Source organism: Galleria mellonella, unplaced genomic scaffold (assembly GCF_026898425.1).
Source record: "Galleria mellonella isolate WM207_F2 unplaced genomic scaffold, CSIRO_AGI_GalMel_v1 utg65, whole genome shotgun sequence".
NCBI classification, from domain to species: Eukaryota; Metazoa; Arthropoda; class Insecta; order Lepidoptera; family Pyralidae; genus Galleria; species Galleria mellonella.
In genome coordinates, this window is record NW_026442138.1 from 6,073,337 (window position 1) to 6,085,330 (window position 11,994).

The 11,994-nt window shown below is 31.0% G+C and overlaps 1 protein-coding gene across 3 annotated transcripts in view; it reads right to left on the minus strand.

The window, feature by feature from the left end:
• The window catches only part of LOC113519793 (ETS-like protein pointed), a 188,213-nt gene that overhangs the window by 149,725 nt on the left and 26,494 nt on the right, over positions 1 to 11,994 (minus strand). For all 3 annotated transcript variants that reach the window (XM_026905003.3, XM_026905002.3, XM_026905001.3), the window contains exon 2: positions 11,377 to 11,512. In XM_026905003.3, the coding sequence (XP_026760804.2) occupies positions 11,377 to 11,502 (126 nt within the window). In that variant the 5' untranslated portion in view covers positions 11,503 to 11,512. The remainder of the gene's footprint in view (positions 1 to 11,376; positions 11,513 to 11,994) is intronic.

Genomic DNA, 11,994 nt, shown 5'->3' on the forward strand with positions numbered 1-11,994 from the left:
GCAATTTATCAATACATAATAATTGGACTTTTGTATACACAATGTATACGCAAGTATGTACTTACGTATACTTAGATTAAGTGTACTTATACAAAAGTAATTTTTTTTGTAAGTTTAATGGATCTAGTATAGATGAGTATGGATTTCGATTTTAAAATACCTTTTTTCAAAATTATAATCTGTCTGACCGTTCGCACATCACGTAAAATGTAAGAGATAAATTTTAATGAGAATTAGTTTATATTAATTTGTGATTTTATTGAAATCCATCGTATTATTTGGACCTATAAATTGAGACAAATACCCAGCCATACATATCTATATTTTCTTTTCACACATTACACATACATTTAAATAAAAAATATAAAATTTAGTTCCAAATTCAAAATCGACAACATTTTAATAGTATAAATAGTTATTGGTAGAGACATAATCTTAATCTACGAAAAGGACATGAAACCATAAGAAAAATATTAATTATTACTATGAAGAACCTTTACTTTGTAATAAATAAAATTAAATGTGTCTCAGATTATTAATATCTTGGTTTATGAAAAATCGAACTAACAACTACGCGACTGCATAATGAATTTCTCACTCAATGAACCGTAGGCGACGATTAACCCGTAAACGGATATTTTTGTACGGGTCGCGTAGGGTCGCCCTCTCCCCAGTCTTGAATGTGATTATCTACATTGAAGGGCACGAACCCAATTTACTTACTTATTGCCCTGTTTGATGATTGATATGTTCTATTTGTTATTCTAGAAGAGATGTCAATCGTCTTGTATTTTTTTTTTACTTTCGTGTAAGTGAAAATTATAGGCGCTCTGTCGGGCTATTTAATTTTTTTTTTAATTTGACAAAAATCACAAAGTTACAAAAACAAGATACAATGGGCCCCACACTAGGCGAACCTGTATCGTGGGCACCCGACAAAGATTAACAAATCACAAATGTGTTGTAAATAAAAAGTACATAGTGGGCGGGTATTAATATAAAAAGGAATATAAAATTGAAACAATAAAAAAACTAATAAAATCAACAATATAGATACAGAAGCAATTATAAAACACTAATAATATATGCCTTTAAGAGAATCGTAATAATTATTTAATGTAAAGTGATGATGATTATTATTATTATTAATTATTTTTTATAAAATTTATTATGTTGTATTGTTATCTCTAGATATGAGTAGGATACATTGTGGAGTAAAATGTATTTGTTATATTGTATTTACAGTAAAAAGACGTAATGAATGCCTATAGATGTAAACAGCATCACGGCGATGAAATGTTTTTTATGATTCTCCGTATGCTTGGCCATTAATTTTTAAATTAAGTTGCTAAATTTCTGTACTTAGTGCAATACACTATCACATCTATACCATTATTTACCCAAAAATCTAATAACTCTGACTGGCAACAGAAACACAAGTGGGACAGAATTACTCATATAGACGACTTTTCTACACAGTTTCCAATTGGCAAGGCACTGATTCTCCATAAAGAAAATAAAAAAAAATTATACCAATGAGGTGGTAAGCAAGCTTATGGCTCACCTGATGGTAAGCGGTTATCGTAACCTATGAACGCCTGCAATACCAGAGACACTACGTGCGCGTTGCTGACCCTGCGAACCTTATTGTCTCTTTTTTTTAAGATCCTGTAGTCTCTTGAAAGACCTCGACAGGGAGCTCATTCCGTAACCAAGGTTTGAAGATTTATATAAAATAACAATAATAATAAAAGAGCAGTTTATTATAAATAAAATTAATGGTAACTGGATGTTATTTTGATATTATTACTTTATATGAGGACAAATTTCTAGGAAAAAGGAATAATTCACTAGACCGTAAAGTAGGGAATGCTATCTTTAAGTGGCGTGATCACTAGAGCGGAGTGGGGGGCGTTTGTGTTAAACTTATAATAATTATGTTGTTATTTATGTTTCTTTTTATTGTTTTAACTTTAATATTAGTTTAGGGTTTTATATTTCATTACGCGCACTCCTCATTTATAGGTAGGTTTTAATGTTGTAAAGAATCTTTTCTCCATGTTCGCGATGAGATAAAATAAAAAATCGCTATAATTTTAATTTATTCGTACGTTATATTAGTTACTTGTTATAATCCAATATGCTTCCCCAAAAAGTATCGTATACGTTGAGATTATGTTTGAATAGACATGATCCGTCTTCGTACCAAGTTTTATTCAAATCGTTTCAGTCGTTTAAGTATGACAGGTTAACAAACATCAAAATATATTTATAATATTAGTGGAATATTTAAGTTATAGATTTAAATCTTATATTAAAATATATCAAGCCAAAATCGAAGTACATATATTTTATAACAAATAGATTTTCAGAATGTTCTGTTTTTAATGTCATAAATTAAGATTAAAACTTATAACACTATAAGTCTCATTTCCATAGACATAGAGAAGAGATTAAAAAAAATAATTAAAAAGTATATTTTTACTCAGAAATGTATTTAAAAATGTCCTTCAAGGATATAGATAATATATTGGTGATGTTAATAGACTATTTGTCGCTCAACTGGAGAGCCAAACGCATGTGACAGCTCGATCTTGTCTCCCTATATCATCCGTCTCTACTTTTTAACGCTTACTGATTTATCTGCTTCTGTTCAAGACCGGATTGTAATAAATTGTTGTTAAAGAACCGCTGGAATTATCTACAGATTATCGTTACTCACTCATCTGTGGAGTAGGTTTTGACGAAGAGTATTTTGGTAAGTAAATACACCATTAAACTGTAGTTAAAGACAACATCTACTTACAATATTTTATAAAACAGTAGAGTCAGGCGTAGATGAATGTTCCACTATTTATAATCTATTTCAATCGAAGCAACAACAACTAACTTTACCAACAACAAATTTTATATCCATAAGAATTGTGTCATTCTATTAAAATGTATATATTATTTTATACTTATTACGTTCACTGATATTTTAAAGGATAATTATATTGAATATATACAAATAATTGCACAGACGGCTGTGACTTCAGAGTTCGTAAGATTCAAAAGTTTAAAATTATTCTATATTCCAATTTTAAAGTCTATGTAATTTTAAGAATTAATATTTATTTATATAAATATATATTAATATATGTATATTAAATAATGGTTAAATTATATCAATAAATATATTAGATATTCTTAATCTATGTAATTGTCTGATAAGAAGTTATTAAATGCATGAAAAAATCAAATTCGACGTTTGAAAATGCAAAATACTAGTCGAAATCACGCAATTGCATGTTACAAGTACACTCGTATTTACAAAACAGCTTTGTTTTATCAACCGTTGGTTGATGTTATCGTGATATGTATTAGTACGACTAATTTAAATTTTTTTGCTCCAAGCCCTGTACCTTTTTTTGTAGGGTTTAAAATACAGTTAATATATTTATAAATTAATGAATATATGTATAAAATCCCGTGTGATGTTCTTACTTCATGGTGAACTCCGGAACTGTTCATCCAATTTTAAAGAAACTTTTTATCTAAACGTGTACTGTTTGTTTCGACTTCAGAGGTACGATAGTTATAACTTCTATAAAAAATATACGTGGTAGAGGACAAAATGTTTTTCGTGTCAGTTAGTTTTTTTTTTTTATATAAATAATAATTTAATGTAAACAAGATAATACGTGTTAATAGATTCACAGATTAGGATTGTCGCAATGTGAAAAATGAGATAACATCCGTCCATCTCGCTTAGAATCAAAGAATCGGCATGCGACAAAGCAAATTGTATCACAAGGGTAAGTAATTAAGTTAGAAAAATGAAGTGTCTATTATTCACCTTAAAGAAAGAGTATCAAATAGTCAGAAAAGGAATCAGTATAATTTATAATTTTTCAGATTCAAAGGATCCCAAGGAATACAAATATCATAGGATTTAATGATATATTGTACATTATACCTAATTTAGAAAGAAAAATCACGACAAATCTGTCACATCCTGGATGGGGACGTAACACTATAGTTCCTTTAATTAGGGGCCGGATATCGCATAGCTTGTGCCTACCCTAATGAGACACGCACGGACGGGTCCGATAATTTACACATAACAATAATATAGATAATAATATATTTATGAAAATATTTGTCACTTATTATTTGGAAAATAAATATATGTACCTAATTCTTACTAATATATTAAATGTGAAAGTGTATTTGTTTGTTACGTGACCCCTCAATGACAGAACGTACATACTGCTCGTATATGGGATGGAGAAAGATATAAGCTACTATTTAACTCGGTCAATCGATATATTCCAGTCACGCGGACAATGTCGCGGGTAAAAGCTAATAAATAAATAAAATTACACCAATTTTCTGATCTGTTTTTTTTTAATGGGTGAAAATAGCATGTTAGCTTTGTCTATGCTATCGGTATACATTAGCGGGGTACTAGTAAGAGGTAGAATAGACAGACACAGAAAAATTAGAATAAAATTATCTAGGGACATCTTAGAATAACAGAATATTTTATAAAAACTTTATCTTTCGTACCTTGTTTATTTTTTGCTTCATTATTTCGTGGGTTTCCCGTTAGATTTATAACTGGTTGTTTTGTATTTTATTTTACGCAACTTGGACTTGTAAACAAGCTGATGGGCTAATTAATGGCTAGCAGAATGTGTCGCTAATAGAAATGAGAAGCACTTTGAAAATCATAGATTATAATGTAACGTCATTCCTGATAGTATATTGCTAGTTCTGAGGCCCGAGTCCACAGGATTGGCGATATTTGTTATGCATATCTTGTGATTTTATTTCACAGCTTGTTTGCTATTTCAATTATAAATAATTTTAATAGAATAATAGAATAGTGGCTATCTTAAATAAAATGTACTTTTTAAAATACTTGTAATTAAGTTTATTTTAATGTAAAATATTCTTACTCATATAGAAATACTAAATATAAATTACTGTAACTCAATAAATAACTAGCCTTTGTCTTCCGAAATTTTGGGGCCGAACGAAACACAAACTTCATGTTAAAACACATGATATATACCATTGAAAATGTTAAAATATCGTTGGTTTGAACATTTATAGTACGATTTATGTCGAACGAAATGTTACTTTTTACTGAGTCTATTTCAGTATGAACAAAACACGAAATTGAGTCCGTAAATTCGATTTTCATTTTATGGTAAACGTGAATACAATATTATTATTAGATCATTAGATTATAAACAAAGCGAATTGTATAGGCGATATTACAAAGCAACAAGATTGCGAAATCACTGACTAATTCGTAATAACGTAGATTGTTAACGAACACGTGATCGAATAGTTTGTAATTGATTAACTGTTGCCCGCATCTCTACACGTGTAATGTTAGTTTTTCCCTTTAAGTTGAAATTTTCGAAATACTTTTTAGCGTATTGTATGTTATAAAAAGCTATGTTTGGAACATAATCTATGTTCTAAACATATTTATATATTTAAACAATTTAATATTATTCTACATATACTAATATTTCAGTTTCTTAATTTTTAGTTTTAGCTATCTCTTGGTAATCAATCAAGACATACGATTTTGTGAGTAAAAGTTATGGTAAATGAGTACAAAACTCGAACATTATTTTGTATATGGAATCGGTAGAATAAATACTTTTTTATATAAAAAAAAGACTGATGTTTCCCACCCCTTCCTTTTCCGGGGGTTCGTAAGAAGCGACTAAGAGAATTTAATGGTCGAGGGATAAGCAGCAACGTCCCTCTTAAGACATCTCCAATGCCTAACTGCAATTGCTAACTCGCCTGCCAAGCGTGGCAACTACTGGAAAAGCCCCACAATAGAGGGAGGCCTATGTTCAGCGATAGACAATTAACGGCTGACATGGTAACATAAGTGTATATGAATCGACAATTCCTCTTATATTTAAAGTCGCTTAAAAAAACTTTCGAAATTGTGTTTAGGGCAGGCGGTCATAGGCTACGGGAACCGCTTACCATCAGGTGGGCCGGATGTTTGTTTGCCAACTCAGTGGTATATAAAAAAAAATTATTAAAGTAAATCAAATCATTAATTAGATAATTAGGTGCTTTTCATACAATGTAATTTTTACGATTTTGTTTATTGTTAGTTGGCTGTTGATTAGCTGATTTCATCTATTATTTCTGTTTATGTTTGCTGTTTGTTTAAACATTAATATTGTAATAATTTGTAAGTGGTTTTTTATTATGCAGCTGTAGATTGTGTAATAATATCAACAAATCGGGAGTCCCCACCATTTTGAAATTAATTGTACACAGGGTTTTAAACACTGAACATTCAGCTGTCGTCGATTAGTCGACATAAATCATATCGAACCTTATTCTTTATGGTGACACTTCACCGCCGAATAAAGGTGTCATAACTGTCGAGTTGGTCTGTATTTTACCCCGTCTCGCCGGTTATTAACGGCCCACTCGTGCACCAACACGTATGATTTATTGATAGCTGCAGTGTATGTTTGTGAAGAGATTTGATACTTTTTGAAATAATACCAGTTGTTAATAAATATGTCAAATATAGAAACCGAAAACAGTTTACAGTATTCATACCGAATAATTTTTTTATGTTTAGAATGGCTAATGAGCTGACGGCCCATCTGATGGAAAGTGGTAACCGTCGCCTATAGGCATGAGCAGTACCATGGACATAACAGAGTATAGTGTCCAATTCTATCTTGAGAAAGACCGCATACTATTAATGCAGCCTGACGCGATCTTCTTCGATCACCTTGGCCTGAATAATATCGTGCGATGTGACGACGAAACATGAGTTGATCCATAGAATCATCGATACTCATCACATATAATCGCCAGGTACTAGCAATAGTTACGTCTAACATGTAAGTGAACATCACCTACCACCACTTTTTACACACAGTGATTCTATATAATGAAAATGACTAGTCCAGCTCATCCACACTTTCCATATTTTTGTTGTACGTTTGTAATAAACGTGGCATCGCCATGTCCATCTTTTCCTTCTTTATTTGACACCATCACTTGACTGTCTCTAGCACTGCAATGGTATCATAGTTAGTTGCCATGGTACATACACTGTTATCTTTCCACCTTACCAGCAAAAGATCACTTTTTTGTCAAACCTGTAGTCATAAGTGGCACGTTCTTTCTTTTTCATATCCTTTGTGCTAAGCCTAAGAACTTTTTTAAATCAGAGGTATCCAGTCGAAATTCATGTTTATTGTGTTGATGAGCGTATAATTGGCCGTTTTCTATAATCATATCAATTATATCATTATCAATATTTTTTTCCAATATTTGTACAGAATTGAGGCCTTTCAGCTGTTCACAAATAGCACTCTTCCTATCATGAACTTCAGTAGTACTTTTGGCCGGCAAAGAGTATGTAGGGGAACACTTTCGCTAGATCGGGTTCGAATTCGAAGTAGATTGGCACTTCGAATTCGCCCAAGCCCGATCCGAGTAGAATCTAGTCGTATTCTTTTTGACACCAGCGGTTCATCATCACTATCGTCATACGAGCTGTCTTCCCTATCGCTATCCTTTTGGTTTGTAAATACCTCAATAGTACTAGGAACGTCTTGCGGTATGGGACATGCCGCCATATTCTCATCAGTGTCTTCCTCCTCATCTGTCACCGCACTTGGATCTGGTGGGATAATCGCCAAGTCATATTCACTCTCATCGCTTTCTTCTAAAACAGCTTCAATCGCTGCTTCAAGCCTCTTGTAGCTCGTTCGAGTTTTAAAATGCTTGTTTTTTATTGTTAAGAATTTGAAAAAAAAAACGGTTATTTTACTTACTTATGTTGTCGCTGTACTCAAGCGAGTACACCAATATTTACATGGCTCTTGTTTTATTTCAGTTATAAGTAATGATTGCATTATTGTTTATAACTTATCCTGATACATATTTTATACTAATTAAATGAAAAAAATCAACTTATAAACAGTAATTATTAGAAAATAACTAAAATAATGAACTTACCTCCACAGTGTCTTGATCAACTTACACTTTTTATCATAAAAAATCACACTACCCTCGTAATATTTGTCAATATACTTGAACAGTTGATTGATAAAGTAAAATAACAAGGTAGTCTACGATAACTTTACACGATCTGTAACTGGCACTTAAGTATATGCCTGTACTCACTCGAGTACAGTGACTTCTAATGGGTTAAAAATTCTCTTACTTATTAGCGATTAGCTACATAATTAGCGAGTAACATAAGTTATGTATTTTAAAAAATTCTATCTATTCGTGCGAAGCCGGGCCGGATCGGTAGTATTATATAAAATATTGATTTGTAAAATAGATCAATGACAGACTTTAGAAATACAAAATAAATCGGTTCCAATACTTTCAATCAATTAACTCTATCCAAGTAACTCATTCGTAACGACCCTTTTCAAATTAAAAAGAATAACAACACCAAAGTAGTTCAACTAACCCATTCGTAAAAAGTCGCGTCGTTTTTCGTCGCAGTAAGCTAATGTCGAAACTCATTAGTGTAGCTTAGCGTCAGTGTCACGGACAAGTTTAAAAATAAAATAAAAAATAAAAATAAAGAGCGGGAAACTTTGAAATAAGAACTCCGGTTTGTTTTCGATACGTACTCGTGGCATAGACCGTTGATTGATTGTTGCTATAGCTGTACGCCGCTGCTTGACTACATCAAATGAAATATGTACTATTAATTATTATTTGGATCGATTAAAGTAACGGTATAGTGTTTTATTTCTATGATACAATCAGTAATTATTATTTTTTTATTTGCGTTTGCGAAATTTTCATGGATAAAACAATTGAATGAAATCCAGTTTTATTTTGTGGATTTCGATATAAAAATGAAAATTCGCGTTAACATTCGCATACGTCGTTCAATTGTTTTTAAGATTTGTAGTCTTATTTTATCTCTTATTAAATCTATTAATCTATCTATTCGGTGTTTTGCTTTTGCATAGTGAGCATATATACTTTTATTAAATCAATATCTGTATGAAACTATTAAAACTTATTTTTATTTTTAAGTTTACATGTAGTTGATAGAGACAAAGGCACAGTCTCGGCATACAATGGTGTTGATGTTAAAAAGGACGAGACAGTTGTACACGGTCCGGTAGCTTGCGTATCCGGTGCAATACAGTTCACCCCGCCACAACCGCTACTTATAAGGACAAATTGTTTTTATGTTATTATTAACCGTAACAAGTTAGTAAGTTGAATTCAAGTTATTATTATTTATATTTACGTAATGTTATGTATAGTCGACATAATAATTACTTATGGAAAATAATTCTATAGTGTAACGCTACGCACCTAAATTCAATTCCACGAAAAATTTATTTCCTAATTTGTTATTTAAAATAGGTATTTGTATTTATTTTTAAAACTTTATATATGTTTATAATTCTATTAAATACATTCTATATTCATAAAATTCTAATAATGATATAGCTACTCTACTAAACAGTTTAACGGATTTTATGAAATACGATACACATATATCAGATAGAGCTTTCCTTAGATTAATATAATGAAATATTTCTACTTAAGAACAATTATAATTAAGAAGCATACTATGTATTTACTGGTATTTAAGATCAGTTTTTTATCCGCTACCTCCCACGCTTGAATATTAAAAGTAGGAAATAGGTCACTGTTAGCTGACGTTTTACGATAAAACGTACACCAAATTGAAATTAGATTTTCATGAATATAACTGTTAAAATCGCATTCAATTTGATGCAATAGTTTTTGCGTGATACCAGAATAAGCCTACAGATAGACAAAATTTATAAAAAAGATTTATTTTGGCATCTACTGAAATTCCTCATGTTAATTTTTCTTAAATGTTTTCGATTAAAAGGCATCGTGTAGTTACAATTTTATTATATTAGTTGACATATGATTATTCTGTGTGGATACCAAATTTAATTTAAATCTGTACTGTGTGATTGAGTAACAAATCATCCAAAGATCCAAATATCTACATTTATAATAATTAGTAGGATTTATTTAAATGCGTATATATATTATTTTCTTTGAGGCAGCGAGTTTCCAATCTAGTTCATGGTAGCAATAGATAGGCACTTTATATCGGTTAAACCACTGAGTAAAAATGATATACCTGTCATTATCCGTCCAATTACAAACATACTTACAGTGTTCGCGTGCTAGTAGCCAGAGTTGGCTACACAACTTGTGACAATTATAGTTGTAACAAGCCAGGCAATTGGAAACGCATAAACCCTGTTTTCATCTCAAGTCTGCTACTAGAATACTGGAAAGTATTTAACACAGAAATACTACTTTGTAATCCTACAACCGATGGTCCAGTTCTACAAGCTTGAAGATCATGTTAATGGACCAGTCAAGTATATATTATTAATGCTTTGCAATAAATAGGTATAGCAACTTGATGATTTAGTTATTTTTAGTGACTTCTAGAAATGAGGTTCTCAATATGCTAAGTTTATTTTTTCTGTGTGTGATTTTTTCACTAAGTGACATGCGATAAATAAATAATGCTGTTTTCTCGTAGAAAAAATGTTAAATGAACTTTTAAATAGTTAAAAGTTTTGTCCCACAAAACATTAAATAAAATGAAATGAGAAAAACAGCGATAAAATGTATATGGGTCTAATATGGGAGTAAACTTTTTCGATAAAAAAAACTATTAAAATTAGTTCAGAATGACAATGATATCACACAACATAAAAAAAAAGAAATACAATTGATAATATGTTCCATTTTGAAAAGATAAAAGTGTGAATTGCAAATTTGTTTAATTGGAATAATAACTCTATATTGGTTAATGCTACAGAATTAATTTGAAAACTCAAGTTACTTTATGTTAATTCGTTGATAGTATAGAATTAATTCGTTTATTTTATTATAATATCGATAAGTTATCGTTAGCTTGCCGTTTCCTATAGGACCAGTCGCAACAGGTTTTCTAATGAAAAACGACATGTAAAACGCACCTTAGGTTTCTAATAGTAGAAATTTCTATCGTTATATTGCAGTGATTAACAGGATGTATTGATAGATTACCACCTAGTGCATTTTCTATAAGTTTCACTCAATAATACGGTAATCTTAGTTCGTCACTGATTTTTGAGTTTTGTTTATAGTGCTGTGTTTCGGTTTGAAGGGTGGGATATGGTAGTGAATTTACAGGGTAAAGAGGAATAACACCTGAGTCTAAAACAAATAAGTAAAGTAGTAAATATTTTTACAAGTATGCTAGTTACTAATCTTTAGTTTATGGAAAATATGCGGAAGATCTATGTTTAACAATGGTTATGTATGCAAATAATGTGTTGTAAAGTGACGATGACTAACCAAATCAAGTCTCAAGCTGAAGGAGACGTGTTTTCGCGGCGGTGGTGCAGCTGTCATTGGACCCTCGTAGAAGGCGGCCTCTTCAAGTCCATAGTCGGACTCGTTCTCCGCCCATTCCAGCTTCATGGCGCTGGGGCTGTAACAAAGAAGAGTTTTAAGAAATTAGAAATAGCATTATATCACGCATTATACGAGGATGGATTGAAAAATTCGCGGCTTCAGCAATTAGTTACGTGCTTTGATAATACAAAACTAGTTTTAATGATTTTGATACAATTTTAAATATGATTGTAGATAAACATGGAGAAGAATATAATCTATTTAATCCAAATAGTTATACAATTTCGAGTTATTTTTCTTACTTGGTGTTCATTAATTGTTGTGAAAACAAAACAATGAAATTTATTTCTCTTTTAATTATTTGAATTATAAATTATCTATCAATAACAAAAAATATTTATTTATTTATATATTTATTCACAATTTGTGTTTGTTGTATTTAAATTATTTTCACCGGTACCTTTCCTGCACTGGATTACCCAAATTAAATTATTTTCTCTCTAACTACGCTGGGTTGGCTGGAAGAGATCTTTTTCAGAGATAAGTCCTCCCTTGCTA